The 21,973-nt window shown below is 49.2% G+C and overlaps 1 protein-coding gene across 3 annotated transcripts; it reads left to right on the top strand.

The window, feature by feature from the left end:
• Positions 1-9,931: 9,931 nt before the first annotated feature.
• On the top strand, positions 9,932-20,385 carry SLC46A2 (solute carrier family 46 member 2). Of its 3 annotated transcripts, none has more exons than XR_007146549.1 (4): positions 9,932-11,453; positions 11,642-11,709; positions 12,608-12,984; positions 13,396-13,461. XR_007146549.1 is itself a non-coding variant. In XM_047831427.1 (4 exons), exons 1-4 carry the CDS (start codon positions 10,322-10,324, stop codon positions 19,556-19,558), a joined length of 1,431 nt encoding a protein of 476 aa, XP_047687383.1. In that variant the 5' UTR covers positions 9,940-10,321; the 3' UTR covers positions 19,559-20,385. The 3 variants fall into 3 exon arrangements, 2 of the variants coding, with proteins under 2 accessions (XP_047687384.1, XP_047687383.1); XM_047831427.1 differs by lacking the exon at positions 11,642-11,709 and adding an exon at positions 19,501-20,385 and having other exon boundaries at positions 9,940-11,453; positions 12,901-12,984; positions 13,396-13,552; XM_047831428.1 differs by lacking the exon at positions 13,396-13,461 and having other exon boundaries at positions 9,933-11,699; positions 12,608-12,713.
• Positions 20,386-21,973: the final 1,588 nt, after the last annotated feature.

Raw genomic sequence — 21,973 nt, forward strand, 5'->3', positions numbered from 1 at the left:
GTTCAGGTCATGATCTCACAGTTCATGGGTTTGAGCCCCGCATCGGGCTCTGTGCTGACAGCTCAGAGCCTGGAGCCTGCTTCGGGTTCTCTGTGCCCCTCCTCCACTCGCACTCTGTCTCTCTCTCTCTCTCAAAAATAAACAAATGGTAAAAAAATTAAAAATGTTTTTAATAAAAAGAAGAAGAAAATTGAGCATGAAAGATGTCAACCATTCTGTATACTTCTATCTCGTCGTCTAACATTTATAGAAAATTATGACAAGAATTGTTACCTCATATCAACAGAATACATCTCCTACACATTTAAGTGATCAGCCAGAGGACACAATTTTACACGCACTGAGTACCAGTGCAATGGATCACACTAATTTCATATTTTTCATTTAATGTTCTGGAATCGGGAGTTACATAACATAATCACAAATATAGGTTTATGTCAAATGAGCTGCAGATTATCTTTATTATATGAAAGCTTGTCCAAGATATAATATGGCTTTTATCTCAAGATGATGAATGGATATACGCATTACCCCTTCTTCCACTCAAAATATTGAATGCAGAGGGAATATAAGCATAAATAAGAATAGCTCCATTGAGTCAGAAACAAACAGGATAGAGGCCATCAGTGACCCAGGATGATCAAGGAACATCTGGAAAATGCTGAGCAGATAGAATCCGATTGAAGGCAAAACCCATGGAGCAGAGAAGTCCCCAAAAGCAAACCAGTCGAAAGAGGAGAGAGAGAGTGCCGTTCTGCCCCTTTATTAAAGGGAAGTCATGTGACAAACTCCCACTGCAATGACTCAACCCAAATGTTCAACACACGGACTTGACTCCTGGAAGGGGAAGCAGAGGCATATTATTTTCTTCTTGGCCCTTCTGTGATTCTGCAAGTTTCACAATATCCACATGTGGGAAATCCCCTTAACTGTTCCATTTCTTCCTCAGCCTTTTACACCAGGTTTGTGTGTCCCTAACACTTTCACTCCCTGAAACCAGAAAGTGACTATGTGCCTAATCAGCTACAGAGCTGTTTCCAGGACAGTGTGATGGCCATGCTTCTCCACGATCTACTTTTTCTATTTCACAAAGCGAGATCTGACTGAGAAAATAATAGTTCAGGCAAGCAGATACTGAGTCAGGGTGACTCATATGCACACATATTTCAGTTTTAAAATAGAAGGAATGCTGCCCTTTTTTTCTTGCTTTCTGTCTTCCCTAAATAACACGGCATGGTTTTTGAGACAGGGCTTAGGTACTTAGGAATGGAAACTCTATTCTCATTTCTTAATTTTTTTTTTTAACATTGTGAGCATTTTTCACTTCGAGGTAGCTGATCACGTGTTGGGTGAGGAGTAGAGCTCAGAGCCCCACTCCCTAAATTAGGGAAGTTCAAGTCTCCATCAGCACCTGACAGGTGGGATCTTTCATCCTAGAGAATCCCTGTGGTGAGGCTCCTGAGGGGATAGAAGTTGGGGGGGGGGGAGGGTGGTTAGGGTGGTTAGGCTGAGCTGAGAAGCACAAATGTGTGTGTGTGTGTGTGTGTGTGTGTGTGCGAAGAGTTGTTATATCCCAACCAAAGAGGATCAGCCAGAGCTGGTTAGCTGAGGTGGATGTGATCCCAAAGCCTCCTTTGCCAGAAAGGTTTCTTGGTGTATATATATGAGGAGCTGCCAGGAGGTAACGAGACAGGAAATATGGAAATGTGGGCTGTAACTCCTGGCTGTACATCCGGCCCCACTGCAAAGCTTTCAATAAATCGGGGCTTGGAGAAATTTAGCAGAATTCTGAGTTGACCTTTGTAGATTTTACTGAGCAGTGACAATCTGTCCAAAGTGAGTACTGATGAGGCTAAGAGTCTCATCCCAAAGGATGTTAAACTTAGCCCCATGGCCACATGCTACTCTGCTGCAAATCCATGCTAAGATGCCGGAGGGTTAAGTTTAGTGTATCCACCATCACTGCTGGAGACAGGGCAAGTAATGCCTTGGAAGGTCTGAGTCACAGAACTTAAAGACTAGTCCTTACTAACGAGGACTTGGGGCCTCAGCTTTTTCAGGAGGCTGGTCTAAATAATAACTAACATTTCGCTTTCCTATCTCTAAAAGTCTGAACCCATGGGTTCCTCAGATAAGATCAACGGAGTATATTTATTCACTGATTTGACAACCACGAATTGCATGCCGCTAGGTGCCAGATGATGTGTTTTCGCTTTGATGGCAACAAGAACGTGGTCCCAGCCCTCGTTGATTTTACAGTCCAATGGCACCAAATATATGAATCAAATTTATCACCAGAGCCACTGTAAAAATTGCAACTGTGACAAGAAAAGGAGTTATATAGTACCAAGGACCCCTATAAGGGGGGGAGGGGAACAATGACTTATCTAGAAAAGTCAGCAAATGCTTTCCTGAGGAAGTAGGACTGGAGCTGAGGCCCAAACGATAAGTAGATGGTAGCTAGGCAAAACACAGGACATTAGCCGGTTCTAGATAGAAGTAACAGCATGTGCAAAGGCCTGTGGTAGGAAGAGCAAAGAACATTTGGGAAGCCAATATGGCTGGAGTAAAGACAATAAGAAGGAAACATGGTACAAGATGAAGGGGGAAAAGTAAGTAATGACCAGACTATGCAAGGCTGGCAGGCCACTGGTATGGGGACTCAGCTTTAGAACAGAATGTGTGTTGTGTAGAGACAAATCTGGTTTTAGTCCAGGAGAGGAATGAAAATGGATACAGATAAACCAATTAGTAGTTTATTGTGTTGGGCCAAGCAGGAGATGACAACTCAAAGTAGGGTGCTGCGCTAAAAACAGAAAGAAGTGGCTAGAATCTAGAGATATTTAGGAGGTTAAATCAATATGCTTTTGTAAGGGATTGTGTCAAGAAGGCTAGAGAAAGATATCAAGTGTATCTTTCATCTTCTAGCTTATACATCTGGATGAATGACAGTGCTGTCACAGTGATAGGGAATGCTGTAATGGGGGTGAGTTTGGTCTTATGTTGAGAAGACATCCAGCAGGTAGTTCATGGGTGTCTCTTGGAGACAACTTAAGTCATCTACATACACACGGTAGTTAAAGCTACATGTGTGGATGAGATTATTTAGAGGAGAGACTAAGGAGAAAGCCTATGAAAGGAGCCTGAGGAATTCTAACTTTAGAGACTGATTAGAGTTTGAGGAATCTCCAAAAGTGAAAGAGAAGAGTGGTCATAGAGATAAGCCAGGAGGGTGTGGTGTCACCTAAACAAGAGAGTAAACTGAAAGGTCTAGGAAAGAGGTCAAAATGCTCAAAGTTTGCTCAGAGTCAAGTAGGGTGATGTGGGATCACTGGTGACCTCAGAAAACCTGTTTTCTGACACGAAAGAGCTGGAAGTAAAGTAGAATATGGTAGAAGGGCTTGAAAGCTTGAGAAGAACGGCTAAAGTCTGAACGTGTGATTTTGGAGAATGAAAGACTGAGGGTTGGCTGGAGAAACAAGGTAGGACTGTGGACTGTGAAACAGTTGGACTGTCATTGGAGTTAGTGAAGGTATCATTCAAATCTGCCCTACGGTGACACTTCCCCCAACAGTCCTCAGTTACTTGAATGCCAGAGGGTCATTGGGTTCATCAAGGGGTTGATGTGAGTTGAAAAGACAGAAGCACCAGAGAGTTTGATCTATTTTAGAGGGTGTTGTTGAAATAATGTTCCAAGAAATCAAAGATAAATAGTAGAGGAAGGGAAGAGAAGGAAAAGGCTATGGTTTGGAAAATCATACATTAGTATAGGGTTATGTGGCTCCTGATTGGACCATACAATCACGGACGTGAAAGCAGTTGAACAAGCAACACAGAAGAAGAGGCTGTAGTCAGAGTGGGATCTTTGCATGGATGGTTTTGGAGGTGACACAGCTATAGCTGATGAACAGATCCAGAATCCAAGGGGGTCTGTGACTCACGAAGGGGTAAGTTCACTAGAGATGAGAGGCCATGGGTTTGACTCCATCAAATCTCTGCCATTTGCAATTGATAGAAAACCGGAATCGAACTGGCAATTACAAAAGAGAATGCAGAAGCTTTTTTACTAAAAAGGAGAGGGAGTGGTTTAGCCTCAGGCATAGCTCAATGTGCTCTGCTCAGGCTCTCCTCCGTACAGATTCCCATCTCTGGCAAGCTCTTCTCTGGTAGCAGCAAAACAGCTGCCAGCACCAGGCTTTTATCCTCACCAGTCAATATTCTCTTCCCTAACTATTTAAGCCAAAGTCCTGGGCCTCAGTCTTATTGGTCTGAATCTGGGTCACATTTCCTTCTCTAAACCAATCACTGTGATCCCAAGACACTCACTGCGATGGGCCGGAGCTGAGTGTTGTTACCAGAGTAAGAGTCGATGTATCCTGACCGGCAAAACCAGCAGATGTCTTTCTTCTTCTGCAGTGTTGAGCAGGTTGTTCAAGAAGCTATTCAGGTTGGAAGCATAGCCTGGGGTAGAGAGGAATCCTATAAAGCCAGAGTCTGTGATGAAAGAAGAGCCTGGTCTGGCCTGGCATCAGTGACGTCATGTGTGAAGCAGAACTGGAGTATTAGTACAAGTACCTTTTGATAACTCTACAGACTGAAACATCTTTGAGGACAAAGGATCTTGCATCCCTGGTACTTTCTAGCGGGCTTGATATTTAAAAAATGCTTGTATATGGATGGATGGATGGATGGATGGATGGATAGGTAGATGGGTGGGTGGATGGATGGATAATGAATGAATGAGCAAATGAAGCACTGAGTTTGAAAATATCCTCAGCAGGAACAGGTTCACAGTATTTGATGGAAGTGTTCAACAAAGAAATTCATTTTTTTTTAAATTTTTTTTTTAACGTTTATTTTTGAGACAGAGAGAGACAGAGCATGAACGGGGGAGGGTCAGAGAGAGGGAGACACAGAATCTGAAACAGGCTCCAGGCTCTGAGCTGTCAGCACAGAGCTCGACGCGGGGCTCGAACTCACGGAACGTGAGATCATGACCTGAGCCGAAGTCGGACGCTTAACCGACTGAGCCACCCAGGCGCCCCAAAGAAATTCATTTTTAAAACATCTCTCTTCTATTCAATTATGTCAGAAACGGAGCACCATGAAAATAACAGACTCCAAAGTCACACAAACCCAGGTGCGAATTCTGGCTCTGTATGAGCTTGTGCAAATGACAAGCTCCCACAGTCTCTGTTTTCTCACCTATAAAATTGGGCAGCACGACAGGGCCGCCTCCAGCAGAAAGGTCGATGAGACAATCTCCCAAGAGGTGTCACTCATTATGTTGATACATTGATTACAGACGGGGCCCAGCTTTCAGCCTGACACTATAAAAAAAAAAAAAACTCCATTTCGTCAGCACGTGGAGAGGAAGCCATTTCCAGATAGAGTCCCACGTGAACCAACTTACAAAGGCGGATAGATGAACCAGAATGTCAACTTAATAATTTACCATAGGAAAGTACCATAGGAAGTAAAAACCATGACCAGAAGATTGCTCGTGGTCATGCAAGGGGACTGAGGCTGCCTCTTGCTGGGGGTGATGGACTGGCCACTGGGAAACCCTTCACAGACAGGGCTTGGATGGTCACTGACAGGGCTTGTCTCTGCCTCCTAGGATGAGTTGGTACATCTTCCCTTGGTTCCATTACATTTTTGTGTCCGCGAGGGCATCTGATTTTCCCCATTTGCAATGTCTGGGGGAAAGACTGAACTCAGCCCCTGAAATATTAACAACAGAGAATAACACCTCAAGGGTGTCCCTGGTCCTCAAGATCTGGATCAATGGCCTAACTCCCCAAGTCCGTAGCCTATTAAGTCCTAAGCCTTGTTCCAGATTCCAGCAAATCCCTGGGAGATCGATGTTCTTGTGGTGTCCTCCTCCTCCTCCTCCTGCTGCTCAGCATTGTGTCCGCCCAGACACCAACCGCAGCTTTTTTACTCATTTCCACCAAACACAGCACTCACTCCACCAAAACATTCCCGAGGAGACTTTTCTAAAGAACTGAGGGAGCAGGGAGCAGCCTCAGGAAGGGTTCACATACACACAAGAAGACAAGGAACGATCTGCTTAAAACCCTTATTAGACATTTCTATTGTTCTAAAGTCCTGACCACCCAGACATGGGGGATTCCTGTCCTGGCCCATCCCACCAATGCCCCAGACTCACTCACTTCCTCCCCACACCTCTTTTTCCTCGCCCCTCCCCCGCACCCCCCCCCCCCTCCCCCGCTTCTCTCCCCACCCCTCCCTCTGGAGAGCACCAGACGAGTCCCTGTCCTCAACTCACTCACAGAGCTTCTACCCCCTCTCAGGAGCCTCGTGCATAGCTGAAACCCAGGCCTGGGGATTTCACCTTCTAACCGATCTAAGGTGTTTTCCCAACAAACACCGTTCCTTTCTAAAATGAATTTTGGAGCCATCCGTTAAGAAAACAGAAGTGTTTCCTAACTTGATTGTAAAGTGCCTGGGATATACATTTGATGAATAAAGTTCCATCCACTCCTTTGTTCCTCTCCACTTATGTAATACACTGTTGATCAATAATAATTACATGATGACTAAGGCGTTTCTGCTCCTTTCCACATTCCTGTGCTGGTTGAGAGGGCACCCTCAAATAAAGTCCCTAGTGCTTGTATTTTCCCAATAGCTATAGGCTTGCAAAGACTAGTGCCAAATACTGACTTCCCAACTTACTAGCTGTGTGGCCTTGTACAAATTACTTAACCTCGCTGGCCCCAGTTTCTCCAACCATAAAATGAAGTGATAGACTAGCTTATGGACTTCTTGGGAGGACTACATTCATTCATTCCTGTAAAGTGCTTAGAACACAGTAAGGGCTCAGTAAATATTAGCTGCTCCTCTTTTTTTTTTTTTTAAGTCCCTTTCTCCTCAAATAGTGTGACTTTTGTACTTTAATAAAGTCAACCTTGAGCTAGAGACTAAAGTGGCAGGGTCAGGGTTCACCTTGGCTCAAGGCCATACCCTGCTAATAGTCTAGGATGGCCAGGCACTAACTCAGCTGGAGCCTACAGTCAGAGATGGAGGGGGTAGTGGGACATGATGAAAATATAATCCAAACTAGAGTGGCCGAAACTGGCAGAAATACAGACTGCCCCGGGTCTAGTTCATTTCCGGGTCAGAGGATGAGGTCCAAGGTTGGAGGGTCCCGGGGCTGGCTAGCATCATGATGACCTGTCCTAGATCCGGGGGGAATCTCTCAGAGGCCCCTCAAATTTCCTTAGTTTCATAAGAGGATGAGAAGAATTGAGACAACATGGACCCTCCCAGGGAGGATAAAGTCTACCCTCTAGAGTCTGCAACCCCAAGAGTAGACAGACTGCTTGATGAAATGGCCAAAGTGGCCCATACAGTTCAGGTTGCCATTCTCATGGCCATATCTGACTGCTGAATACCATTTTCCTGTAACCTACCCATCCCCTGGAGCCTCTGCCCCACACAGGGACAGGCTGGCTTGAACTGGTTCGCTGCAGCCTCTGAAAAAACAGGGTTAGGAACGGAGTGGGAGAGCCAGGCATGGGCTGGGTGAAACCGGCACCTCCCAAGGTGGGCCTAGGCAAGGGGAGGAAGAAGGGAATGAGAAAGCTTTGAGGGGGACTGCAGGACACATCTTAATGGGAGATGGGTCTATTTGCAGAAGGCAGAGTTGTCTGGGTCGGACACAAAGGGCTGAGCAGTGACCGGGAGGGGAACAGAAGATTATAGCTCAGTTACAAGGCAAACATATCTGCACAAACTCATTTGGAGTTTAGTCCCTTCTTCCATGAATACATTATCTGTTTGACTTTATAAATGCTCCCTGCACACCTGAGTCTCCCTTGTGCGGCTTCAGGGTCCTGCTGGTCCATGCTGCCATGGCTGTGTCGGGGCCAAACAGACAAGGAGACAGGTTGTGTGTTTTGACTCTCCATCCCTGCAGTGACCCTGAAGAAGCGTCTTTCTTCTTGGGGCATTAAAAAAATTTTTTTTTAATGTTTATTTATTTTTGAGAGAGAGAGAGAGAGAAAGAGAGAACAATGGGGGAAGGGCAGAGAGAGGGAGACACAGAATCCAAAACAGGCTCCAGGCTGTCAGCTCAGAGACTGACTTGGGGCTTGAACCCATGAGCCGTAAGATCATGACCTGAGCTGACATTGGACGCTTAACCGACTGAGCCACCCAGGCGCTCCCTTCTTGGTACATTTTTGCCCCTGCACCACCCATCAGCCTGATCCTTTTTGCAGAAGTGTGCACTTAAAGGAGGAAGCAAGGCAGCCAGAGTAGCAGAGGGCTCAGGCCAATCCAGGGCAGCGAGCCTGTGAAACGGAAGAGCAATCGCAAGGAAACAGAAAGGGTCCTGGGGATTTTATTCGGGAGCAGATGACTCTGGCAACTCTCTTCTTTCTGGTGGGATCTACCCCCTGCCAGAGAGTTTTGTCATCTGGAGGGACACCTAGGGCTGGCAGGACCTCTCTGTCCCTTGGCCCTGAGGTTTGAGGCTGGATCCTGCAGGCTGGGGCACATGCTAACTCCAGGCCCGCCAGTGCAGGCACTCGAAGCGGGACTGTTCTCCCAGAGGCCTTTGGCTTGGTCAAAGGGCTGAGCCTAGCTTCTCCTGAGGTTTTGTTTGTTTGGATTTTTTGTTTGCTTGCTTGCTTGCTTGCTTGCTTGTTAATTGTGGTAAGAACACTTAACACGAGAGTTTTAACAAACTTTTAAGTATAAAACGCATTGTACAATGTTGTACAGCAGACCTCTGGAGATTCTTTATTTGCTTAACAGAAACTTTATGCCATTGATTAGTGATTCCTCCACCTCTGAAACCACCATTCCACTCTTTGACTCTATGAATTTGACTATTTTAGATACCTCATGTAAGTGACATCACGCAGTATTTGTTTTTCTATGACCTGCTTATTTCACTTAGCATAATGTCCTCAAGTTTCATAAATGTCACCAATTGCACAATTTCCTTCTTTTTAAAGGCTGAATAGTATTCCATTGTATGCACACATATCACATTTTGTTTATCCATTCATCCATCGGTGGACATTCAGGTTATTTCCACATCTTGGCTATTGTGAACAATACTGCAGTGAACACAGGAGTACGGACATCTCTTCAAGATCCTGAAAATAAACAAGTGGGACTCCATCAAACTAAAAAGCTTCTACACAGCAAAGGAAACATCAGAGTGAAACACAACCCCAAAATGGGAGAAAATATTGCACACTTTCCAACTGATAAGAGGCTAATCTCCAGAATATATAGAGAACACCTACAATTTAATTGTAAGAACAAAAACAAAAACAAACTAATAGCCCAATTATTAGTTGGGTTATTAGCCCATTGAAAATGAGTTAATGACCTGAATAGTTCTCCAAAGAAGACACACAGGTGGCCAACCAGCATGAAAACATACTCAACATCACTCATCATCAGAGAAATGCAAATCAAAACCACAACGAGAAATCGCTCACACCTGTCGGGATGGTTATCCTATCATTAAAAAAAGAAAGAAGATAACAAGACAACAAGTATTAGTGAGGGTGTGAGAAATTGGAAGCCTTGTGCACTGTTGGTGGGAATGCAAAATGGTGCAGCTTCTATGGAAAATAGCATGGGAGTTCCTCAAAAAATTAAAACTAGACCGACCCTATGATCGTGGGATCCCACTGCTGGGTTTTCATCCAAAAGAGCTGCAATCAACATCTCAAAGAGATAGTGGCGCTTCTCTCAAAGTCTTGCTACCCAGATCCCTACAGCAAGCAACACGGGTCCCCTGTTGCTTTTAAACCCAATAAAATAAAACCTCACACCGAAGCCCCGAGCCCAGGCAGAATCCTAAGCCCTCCCCACCACGCGCCCAGACCTGCCCTCCAGAAACAGTGGAATCTTGCTCCCTGCCGCGAGGGGGTGGGTGGGGGGGTCTCAGCCCCGGCCGCCGGGACAAGCTAGGGGAAGGTCGGGGCACGCCTGGCTGTGGGGCAATCGGCCCTCGTCAGGCGGCCGCGCTCGCCGGAGCAGCGTGACGCGGCGACCGGAGGGCGGCGACGCGGGGGGCCGAAACGGGCGGTGCGCTCCCCGGCGCCCGGCTTCCTGGGCGGCCGCTAGCCCTGCTCGGCCGGCGGGGGCGGGGGCGGGGCGCGGCCTTAAAAGGCCGGGAGGAGTGGCCGTGCCCGGGGGTCACCGGCACAGGGTCGGCCGCTGTCACACGCGCCCCGGCTCGGCCCCGTCCCGCGCGCACCCGGGAGCAAGGCGCACAGTCGCGCTCGCACCGAGTCCCGCCAGCCCTTCCGGCCCGTCTCCGAGAGCCCTCATGGGCCCCGAGGCCACCTGCCCGTGGAGCGGCCCCCTGCCTCGCCTCCGGGTGAGGACCTTGATCGAGCCCGTGGTGGCGTCCACGCAGGTGGCCGCCTCCCTCTACGAGGCGGGGCTGCTCCTCGTGGTGAAGGCGTCCTTCGGAGCCGGGGCCTCCTCCAACCACAGCGCCAGCCCGTCGCCCCGGGACGCTCTGGAGGACGAACAGCAGAGGGCCATCTCCAACTTCTACATCGTCTACAACCTGGTGGCGGGCCTGACGCCCCTGCTGTCCGCCTACGGGCTGGGCTGGCTCAGCGACCGCTACCACCGCAAGATCTCCATCTGCGTGTCCCTGCTGGGCTTCCTGCTCTCCCGCCTGGGGCTGCTGCTCAAGGTGCTGCTGGACTGGCCCGTGGAGGTGCTGTACGGGGCGGCGGCGCTGAACGGGCTGTGCGGCGGCTTCTCCGCCTTCTGGTCGGGCGTCATGGCCCTGGGATCCCTCGGCTCCTCCGAGGACCGACGCTCCCTGCGCCTCATCCTCCTCGACCTGATCCTGGGCCTGGCGGGATTCTGCGGGAGCATGGCCTCGGGGCACCTCTTCAAGCAGATGACTCGGCACCACTCGGGGCAGGGCCTGGTGCTGACGGCCTGCAGCGTGAGCTGTGCCACTTTCGCACTTGTGTACAGCCTCTTGGTGCTGAAGGTCCCCGAGTCGACGGCCAGTCCCAGGACGGCACTCCCCGCTGTGGATACGGTGTCAGGCACAATTGGCACGTATCGTACCCTGGATCCCGATCAGTCAGACAAGCAGGGTGTGGAGGGGTACCCTCCATCTCCCGGGAAAGCAGTGCCCAAAAAGACTGTCATCGCCCTGCTCTTTGTGGGTGCTGTCATATATGACCTGGCAGTGGTGGGCACCGTGGACGTGATGCCCCTTTTTGTGCTCAGGGAGCCTCTCAGGTGGAATCAAGTGCAGGTGGGCTATGGTATGGCAGCCGGGTACACCATCTTCATCACCAGCTTCCTGGGCGTCCTGCTCTTCTCCCGCTGCTTCCGGGACACCACTATGATCATGATTGGGATGGTCTCCTTTGGGTCGGGAGCCCTCCTCTTGGCTTTCGTGAAAGAGACATACATGTTCTACATCGGTGAGTCTGGCATTCTCGGGGAGGCAGGACGAGGGCACGGCCAGCCCCTTGAGTTGTGGGGCCGACACCAGGGATGCTGTGGTCCGGTGTCCCCGGCTCAGCAGCCGAGACCATACCCCCTGCCTAGGAAGTTACAAGGGAGACAGGATCATGTGCAGTTGAGTTCATCTGAGTTGTACTGTCTACAGGGTCATCTGTGTGTTACCCGCCGAATTGGCCTCAGAGTGATGCCTGTGGCTCTAGGAGGTCAGCGGAGGTTGGTCGGTGGGGCCCGTGGTCAGGAGGGAAGGTTTCAGGTTGGCCTTCGGAGACGGGGTTGGATTTCTTCTCTCCAATTTTAAAGGGATAAAACATTAAGGTAATCAGGCTGAAAAGGTCCCTTAATTAAAGTCATTTGGGGCCAAGCATGGGCTACTCAAAAATGGATTAAAAAAAAGGCACAAATGCCTTCCACGACCAATGTAATAAATTCTTTCAAGGAAGCAGAATGAAGTTTCCACCTGAGGACACAGGTCGGACAACCACAAGCAGAGCGCTCTTTAGACCAATGTTGGAATAGAACTTTCTACACTGATAGAAATGTCCTAAATCTGGTCTGTCTGATAAAAGCAGCCGCACGCCATGTGTGGCTATTGAGCACTTGAAATGGGGCTGGCACAGCTGAGGAGCAGAATTTTCAATTTGACTTGATTTGATTTTAATTAACTCATATAGTCACATGTGGCCAGTGGCTAACACATTAGAAAAAAACAACTCTACACGGTTATCAGAGGCTCTCCCTTGGCTGAGGTCACACATCTCAGAAGACACCTAACAAAATGGCAACTTAGGTTTGGCCGACTCCCAGATAAACGGGCCACGTGCAAAAGCCAGAGTACCCCTCTCCCCTTCCCCTCCCACCACCTCTACCTTTGTCCCCCCCGTCCCCCCCGTCCCCCCACACTTAAACACACAGCACATTGGGATTAGGAATAAGGCATGTGAGAAGGAAAGGTGGTGGTGGCTGTACGTGTGGTATACACTCCTGGATGCAGTTTGCCAAAGTTCCTGGCACTACCAGAGGGCTTCATGAATGGCGACAGAAGACACCTCTGTCCCAGGGACAAGGAGAGGAGCCTAAAGTCACTCCCATGACATCAGCTCTACTTCCCTAGATGCCACGTAACTCTGCCGACGAAGACACCCTTCACTACCCGTCACCGTGCCAGCTGTGCCCTGCCACCTCGCAGATGGGTCTGCGGCATCTATGGCACCGTCAGAGCTCAGGGGCTCAGCCCGCCCCGGAGAGGGTGTCAGCCTGCAGGCGGAGAAACCACTCCCTGCGGGGCAAGCCCGTGGGGATTGTGGGGTGAGGGGGAGGTTCCTGGTGAGGCTTTTGCTTTTTCCCACTGAGTCCTTGGCCAAGCCTGGGCACGACGAGGAGTGTTCTCTTGTGATTTCTTTCCAGCTCGAGCTGTCATGCTGTTCGCTCTCATCCCCGTCACAACCATCCGATCGGCAATGTCCAAACTCATAAAGGACTCCTCTTACGGTGAGTGAAAGGAATCTCTCAGAAGTTCTCTGCCCGGGCGGTTTCAGAGCGGCTTGGCTTGAGGCATAGGGTTCGGACTTGCAAAAGGCCCATGAGATGGTGCCAGAAGCAGCCTGGCATACTCTAGGAACACTCCGGTGTCCATTAGAGCAGAGGGGGTGAAACCAGGAGGATGGGAGAGACTCAGAAAGTCGGTCACTGAAAAGCCACCGTCAAAGGAGGACACTGCTACCCGCAGGCTGCAGGAAGGTGCAGCCGACGGAGCCAGGAGTCCCGCTGGAACGAGCCAAGACTGAGAGGCGGCCCTGGGAAGGATGCGGAGTCTCCTGAGAGCTCCCTAGAGACTCGGCTAGCAGCTAAAATGGAAGGGACAGCAACATATCTTCTTGGTAACCTCTGTCCCTTCCACAGGAAAGGTGTTCGTCATCCTGCAGCTGTCCCTGGCTCTGACTGGGGTGGTGACGTCCACGGTGTACAACAAGATCTATCAGCTCACCATGGAGAAGTTTGTGGGCACCTGTTTTGCTCTCTCCTCCTTTCTCTCCTTCCTGGCCATCATCCCGATTGGGTAAGAAAGGAGAGTCTGGTTTGGGCTGGGGCTTTTGGGCTTAGGTCAGGGCCTCTTGGACCCTCTCCAGTCTATTATCATAAAGAATTATTTATTTGCAGCATTTACGCAGTGGGTTCTGAGGGGGCTCTCCCATAAATAAGACGTCCTCCTGTTCTCCCAAGCTAATAATCTGCCAATCTGGGAAACCCCCGAACTCGTAAATAATGAATAGAGGGCCACAATCAGCTGGTTACTTCCTGGCAGTTTTATACTTCCTTTTGATTAGAGGCTGGGATTAGATCTCCTCTTGAACCACTCCAACGTCTTTTCTGAGGTCGTTTTAGAGGAGAATCATCCTGCCTCACTTCCTAGTGTTCTCTCCACGCCCTCCAAGGGCTGGGCACCTGGCAGTGCCCCGGAATCTCACATGCCCCTGGACTGTGGGAGCTCTTGGTAGGACTTGAGCAATTCCTTTGATCTCTGTGGGGGAGTCGTCTCATTTGTAAAATAAGAACACTCAGGTCAGGGAGATAACAAGCAGGAGGAAGGCTGGAGAAGCCCAAGAGAGGCAGTCTGCGGGGCCCCTGGGTGGCTCAGTCGGTTAAGCGTCCGACTTCAGCTCAGGTCACGATCTCGAGGTCAGCGAGTTCAAGCCCCGCGTCGGGCTCTGGGCTGATGGCTGGGAGCCTGGAGCCTGCTTCCGATTCTGTGTCTCCCTCTCTCTCTGCCCCTCCCCCGTTCATGCTGTGTCTCTCTCTGTCTCAAAAATAAATAAACGTTAAAAAAAAAAAAAAAGAGGCAGTCTGGTTCCACGGTAAGAGCACTAGCCTAGGACATCACCAAGATGGTCTTTGACCAGCCCTGTCCAGCGTGAGTCCCAAGAGCAAGCCATGTATGTGATTTTAAACCATCTCGTGACGTTTAAAAATGGGAAGATGGCTGAAATTAATTTTAGTAACACATTGGACTTGACCCAGCATATCCAAAATACCACTCCAACATGTCATCAATTTACAAAATTAATCAATGAGTTGTTGTTTGTTTGTTTGTTTTTTTAACTAAGTCTCTGAAATCTGCTACATGTTTTATGCTGATGGCACATCTCAGTTTGGACCCAGGTTGAACACATTTCAGGTGTTAAGCGGCTGGCATAGCTAGTGACCGCTACATTAGACAGCACAGCTTCAACCTGTTTAGGCCTGTTTACCCCTTCTCATTTAGTGAGGTCCTCTCAGGCTTGTATCACTCCCACCAGAGGAGAAAGGAATACAATAAACCTACCCACCATAACATGTGAGGGATTTGATAAAGATTTGCATTTTGTTTTATTTAATTTTTTAATTTTTTTTAATGTGTATTATTTTTGAGAGCGAGAGAGACAGAGAGCAAGCAGGGAAGTGGCAGAGAGAGAGGGAGACACAGAATCGGAAGCAGGCTCCAGGCTCCGACCTGTCAGCACAGAGCCCGACGAGGGGCTCGAACTCAGACTGTGAGGTCATGACCTGAGCTGAAGTCGGACGCTTAAGCTTAACCTACTGACCTACCTACCCAGGCGCCCCAAAGATTTGCATTTTTAAAGGGTCTGCCTGGTAGCACAGAGAAGTCTACACATCAATAATGGTGGCATTACAGGCAGCAGAATAGAAAATAACTGAAGGCAGGTTGAAAGAAGTGGGAAGTGGATGGGGGGAAGACCCTTGTTGGAATTCTCACATCACATCATAATGTAGGTCCCTGCCTACATAGAAGGTTGAGCCTCCTTAGACAGAAGCCATCAATAATGAAGGCTCTTTGCTCTATTTCGTAGTTGAGAAAAGAAAGATTTGAAGTGAAGGAAGGGAAGGAGGGAGGGAGGGGGAGGGAGGGAAGGAAGGGAGGAAGGAAGGCAGGCAAGCAGCTGAGAATCTGTGTAAGCAGCGGCATGATTATGAGGGCCTTCTTGGCCCAGTTCTCATTTCTTCAAGGTGTGGGACTGAGCCAGACCTGTCCTCAGACTGCCCAGCCCTTAGGCCTTTTCCTGTGCCCCTATTTTCATGCGAGTCTTGGCTGAATGGGTTGGGCTTAGCTACCAAGACTCAGCACGCAATGCAAATCTGTCAGGAGCCCCAGTTTTTTGTCCAAGTGAGTAATGGATTAGTAGCTGTGCCACTTGGAAGTTTACCCAGCCCTATTTGGCACACGGGCGAAATATTCTCATTAACCTAAACAAACAAACAAACAAAGGAAAACAAAAGAAAACCAGTCTGACTAATGGGTGGCACAGCTAGAGATATAAACGAACAAATGAAAGCCATGAGAAAATAGCAACAGTTTTCCTTCCCACAGTTTCGTTGCTTCGTGTGCGTACTAAGTGGGATCCTGTGCCTTTGTTAAGAGACTTCAGGGCACATGAAGGTGGGCTGCCCTTGAACGTCTCACCCCAGTGCGCTGTGTAACACGCACTTGGACTTGGCCATACTTTCCGTGCACAGAGTCTTATATCACAGATGCAGGGACAGAATCTTGTATCAGTCGAGTAAGTACCTGAGTGCTTGTGTGAATGAGGCACGTTAAGTAATTGCTAATTATTTCCCTGTCTTGTGGCCATTCAGCAGTAAAGAGACACATGTGCAAATAAAGCCTCATTCGCTGTATGCTGGAATCACCTAGAAAGGCTGAAAAAATCACTGATGTCTGGATCCCACCCCCAGAGATTCTGACTCGGTTGATCGGGAGAGCAGCCTGGGCCCAGGCCTTTTTAAAAGCTCTCCGGGTTATTCGAATATACAACCAAGATTGAGGACTCTGGTATAAAGGGAGTGTTTCCATTACCTTTCCCTTCCGTGAAGTCACTAAATAAACGAGATCCTGAAAAACTCTTACAGCTAGAAGAGGCCAAGGCTGAACCATCAATCATCAAGTGACAGCGACAGGGAAAACCAGTAGAGCTTTCTAACCACAGAAAGAAAAGCTACGTTCCAATGACTTAAAAGCCCAGGAAGGCATGTCAGAGCAGGGAGGCAGAGGACACAGTGGAGGCAGAAGGCGGGGAGGAGGGGTCCCTGGGTCAGAGCTGCCAACAGCCTGCTTGCCAGAAGGGACCGTGACCCAGGCCTGCCTGGTACCAGAGTGAGCCCATTTCACGTGACTGTGAGAACCTGCCCTCTCCTGCTTGCTCCTCTTTTTTTTTTTAATGTTTATTTCTTTTTTGAGGGACAAAGCACAAGTGGGGGAGGGGCAGAGAGCGAGGGAGCCACAGAATCCAAAGCAGGCTCCAGGCTCTGAGCTGTCAGCAACGACGCAGAGCTCAAACCCACGGACTGCAAGATCATGACCTGTCCGAAGTCAGATGAGCAACCTACTGAGCCACCCAGGCGCCCCACCCTCTTGCTCCTCTTGCAGTTGGGAGATGCTGAAGAAAGAACTTTCTGGCTCTGCCCATCCTCAACCCACTTGCCACTCTATCCCTCTCCTCCCTCCCCACCTGTTTCTTAGTAATAGTAATAGCAACCCTGTAACTAGCTCTTATCATGTGCCAGCTACTACTTAAAATGTTTTAATGAATTTAATCTTCCCCCAAAGCCCTCTGACGTAATTACTATTACTGTTCTGCAAATAAGGATACAGAGACGCTGAGGTATCACGTAACCTGCCAAAGGTTCAGAGCCCGTAGTAAGTGGCAGAGACAGGATTTGAACGCAGGCAGTCTCTGATCCTCTACACCGCACTGCTTCTTAGTAGAGTCACCAGGTGCCAGGGTGCCACCTGTGCCGTCTCCTTAGAGAGCTCCCTCCGCGGGCTAGCTGCGCTCTCCTGGATTCTTACCGGAACGGACACGCGAGCGGCCACCCTCTCTCTCCCCAACCTCCTCCTCACGGTCAGCTTCTGCAAAGGCTCGTGTGCACCTGCTGCCTGCGTCCTCACCGCCCACTCACTTCTCAGCCCAGACGTCCGAGGTCCCCCCTCGACCAGCAGCGCTCTTCTCACTAGGGCCGCTGACCACTCTCAAAGCTGGATCCAGTGGACTCGCTCAGCCCTCATCTCACCCCACGTGATTTCTCCGCGGCCCCAGCACCCGTGCTCACTCTTGGCCGTCACTGGGCTTTCTCAGCACCTCATCACTTCTTCTCTACACACCTCCAAATGGAAGATTCTTTGGGGCTCTGCTCTGGGTTCTCGCTTCATATGCTCTCTCGAAGCAATCTAAAGCACTTGTTTCAAGACTTCAAATTACCACCTGAGTTTCCAAAATTGGGTTCTTGACGCCTTCCTCCGCCTGCTCCCCCTCCAGCCTTTGCCGCCTCCCTAAATGGCATCACCACTCACCCGGGGGAGGAACCGTCATCGAAGTCTGCCCTCTTCTTCACCTCCCACACCTCCAATCCGTCAGGCCTCACTGACTCTACCTTCAAAACAGTCCTCAAATTCATCCTTTTTTTTTTTTTTTAAATCACTACTGCTACCACCCCTAGGCCAGAGCACTTGAACGACCGGATTAGCCTCTGGACCATTCCTCCCATGTCCACTCTTGTTCCCTCCCATCCTCTCTCCACCAGGTGCTCAGAGCAATTTCCTTCAAGTGTTTAAACAGATCACATCATCTCCTGCTCAAAGCTCTGCTCTTGGCTTTCACCGCTGTTAGGATACAAACCCAATGTCTTCCCATGGACCACAAGGTCCTCTGTAACCTGGCTTTGCCAACCTCCGTAATTTCTGTTTCTGTCACTAACCACCCTCCGCGACCCCAGGTGTCAGCCCCAGGAGCGACCCCTCATGCTCTTCCCCCTTCTGCGCCCATGCCTCCTTCTTAACCCAACTAGATGTGGTCTTAAGCAGCATTTTCTCAAAAAGCTTTTGAGACAAATCCCTTTCTTAATCTAAATTAGGTCCTTTTATCATATGCTCCCAAAGCTTCCTCCATTTTCCTTCATAGCCTGATAGTTGACGGTTAGGGGTTATCTTTTCATACGCTTGCCCACCAGACTGTAGGCTCCCTGAGGGGAGGAACCATGGCCGTTTGGCTCAGCACATATCATCTGTGTCCAGCAGAGAGGCTGGCCTGGAAGAAGTACTCAAAAAGTATTTGTTTAATGAACGATCTGTTGGAAGGATGTGGCACCTACTAGCCAGCATTGCTGGCCATCCGTATCCCAGAGCTGCCTGTCGGCTGACCATGAAGACAGTGGCTAGCCATCGCCACCTGGATTTGCTACTGGGGTTTACAGTGGGGGGTCAGCCGCAGAGGCAGGGCTGCCATCTGGTGTTGGCCCACATCTGGACTTTCCTGCCAGCTCTTTAATACAATGAGTTTTGTCTCAAGTACAGTGCATGTTCCTCCCTGTAGAGCTCTGGGACTCATGGAAGGTGGGACATCAGAGATTTTGGAAGTTCCCACAAAGCTTTCCCTTAGAAGGTTTGGACTGAAGTTGGCACCCCATCCAGCGGCTTCCAGGCGTTGACCTTCAGCCAGGAAGAGGTTGCTGTAGCCTAGAAACTGAGGTTCCTAGAGCTCAAGCATGAGAAAACCGAGGATCCCAGAGGTGGAAGGACATGCCAAAGGTCACACAGATCCGAGACTTCAAGTCAGAGCTCCTAATTCCCAGGCCTCCCCACCCCCCCTTTTTTTTTCTTTTACAAATATTTGAAAACAATGTAATGAGAATTTATGGAACAGATAAAGGGGCTATGGAAGGACAGATGAGGCAGCGAATTCTGCTTGGATTAGCCCAATTTTGATCTTGAAATACATGTGGGAGTTCATCAGGCAGTAGTGAGATGGAGAGAGATTTCAGGAAAAGGAAAATGTAGATGCAAAGGGCTTGAGATATTATAGGGCTGGAATGGGCCATCTCTCCACTCAGAACAACATTCTGGGGACAATGGTCAGAGCCTCTCAGTCTATAGGTGATAAAAAAGGCGGCCATTGGTGGGAAGGAAAAGGCACACCCTTTGCCCCATTCCAACTGTTTGTCTTGTAATTCTTACAGCATCGTGGCCTACAAACAAGCCTCATGGCTGCAATATGGAGACATCGCAGAGAAATGAAGGTGGTGACCGACGGGAGCTGAAAATACCAGCAATGGCTTCTTTTGAAGTCAAAAGAAGGGACTGGGTGCTAGTGACCAAAGCAAGCCACTGCTCCAAAACCCCAGGTTCCAGCCGGAGTTGGCTTGGGCATGAGCTGCTCTGGCTCAGGGGTCCCTGGCGGGTGGGGAAAAGCACTTTCTTGGTGATTGAACTTTCTCAGCTTTCAGACGTCCCTGTCAGAGGTTAGGTTCTGGGGACAGTAGAGGGTGAACTTCCAAGGGTTAGATGCAGGGGGCCGTGCGCAGTCACACGAGACGCATAAAGGGCTTCAGACAGCAGCCCCTTTTCTTCCAGGAGTTGGCTCTAAGGTACCACTAACTAGTCACCTGGGTGCCGTGCTGGGGGTCCCCCAGGAAAACTCAAGCCAAAGCATGCATTTTCAACAGCCTAGAGGGAGCGCAGAGGGGATGCTTTGTAAGAACTCCCAACAGTGAACATCAGCCAATATATATATATATTTTAATTAAAATAAAACCTTGAAAAAAGCTTTCTTCCCTGAGGCCTTGTTAGCTGTGAACACTCAGGAGAGATTTGGGGCTCAGGCTCTTGGCTTCAGGGTAGTTTTACTGCCATCATTACTGTTGTTTTTAAGAAGCAAATATCAAACGACTTTCTTTAGTGACTATTATATGGCATATTTTCAGTCAACAATACTTCTTCCCAAAGTGGGCGGTGTGGAGAGAGAGGGCAGAGGAGATAGGCCAAGAGCCGTCTTATTTTGAGGTACCTATTTTTACAGACTATTTTACTTACACATAGAAAAACAGGCTCACCTCCAAATAAAATCAACATTTACTGTATGCGTGTGAATCGTTCTTCCCTGGCCAGCCTCCCTCTATAACTACAGGCATGGCATTCTTATACGGGGGTAAAACTTAAAGCTAGGGAATGCATTTCAAGCTCCAAGCGTTTGGGCTCAGAGAGTTTACACCTCTGATCTCTTGCAGGGAATAAACAAGCCTTTCTGGCATGTCTTCTAAAGTCCCGGCACCATGCTAGGTGCTGAGATACAGCAAGCACGTGACTGCTCATGCCCTGACAGAATGTTCTGTCCAGCAGGTGGAACAGACAGAACAGCTGGCAACCACATATCCTATAATAAATGCTAGCATAAGGGAGCATCTAACCAGGTTTAGGAGAGCAGGGAAGGCTTCTCAGAAGAAGTGGACTACGGTAACCCTGGAAGGATAAGGAGTCACCCAGGCCAGAAGTTAAGGGACAGTCCAGGCAGAAGAAATAACAAGCTGGAAGGCCTGAAGGTGAAAATATCTTTTGATATAGGAATTCAATATAAGGGGAGCAAAGAGAGGGGGAGGGACAGGTACCAAAAGGACAGAATCAAGACCAGGAGACTGGAGTGGTAGGGAGAAACAACAATACACATATAGAGCCTTAAAAAGAGTTTCTCTTTAATTTGTTTAATGTTTATCTATTTTTGAGAGAGAGAGAGAGAGAGAGAGAGAGAGAGAGAGACAACAGGGGGAGGGGCAGAGAGAGAGGGTGACAGAGAATCCAAAGCAGGCTCCAGGCTAAGCTGTCAGCACAGAGCCCGATGTGGGGTCAAACTCATGAACCAAGGGATCATGACCTGAGCCAAAGTCAAGATGATTAGCCGACTGAACCACCCCAGGCGCCCTGAAAGTTTCTCTTTAAAGTAACAGGGATAGCTGGTGGAAGATTTCACGCAGGAGCATGGAATGCGTCCTGGCATCCCTGAGAATGAACTGGGGCAGGAAGGGGCAGAAGGAGAGAGAAGACTTGCAGAAAGGACACAAGAGCAGAGAGTCTGGTAGTAACCCAGGTGACGGACAATGGCGGACTGACTTTGGATAAGATGTGAAGGTGCAGAACAGTAGAGGGACTTAGAGAAATCCTTGGGAGCTGGCGGTCAGCAGGAGTTGGTGACAGGTGATCTGCAGAGGGTGGGGCAGATAGAGGCAAGAATGCTCAGATTTGAGGTTCAGGCAACTAGGAAGAAGGCAGAGCCTCTCCCTGAGACAGACGACATGGGCGGAGGTGGGATGGGAAGTGGAGTTCAAGGCCAAGCTTACCTTGCTAAATTCTCACCGATTATGCTCCTTCCTCTTGGCTCCTTGCCTCCTGTCCCAGCCCCTGATCGGCTCCCCAACCCGGATGAATCTCATCATTGGCAGCTCCATTCGTGCTCCTGAAAAGCTGGCTTGGAGCATCCAGAAACATGTCCTTATTTGCTCACGCTCACCCACCATACGCTTGTGGGTTTTAGCCTGAGCTGGGCTCTCAAAGCCCCAGCACTGGCTCCTTTTCAATTTGTCACTAAGGTGGCAGTTTTGACCCTTCTCCACTTGCCACAGGTCACCAATTCTTCTAACAGAGGTTCTAACCCCTTTGATC

Source organism: Prionailurus viverrinus, chromosome D4 (genome assembly GCF_022837055.1).
Source record: "Prionailurus viverrinus isolate Anna chromosome D4, UM_Priviv_1.0, whole genome shotgun sequence".
In the NCBI taxonomy this organism is placed as follows: Eukaryota; Metazoa; Chordata; class Mammalia; order Carnivora; family Felidae; genus Prionailurus; species Prionailurus viverrinus.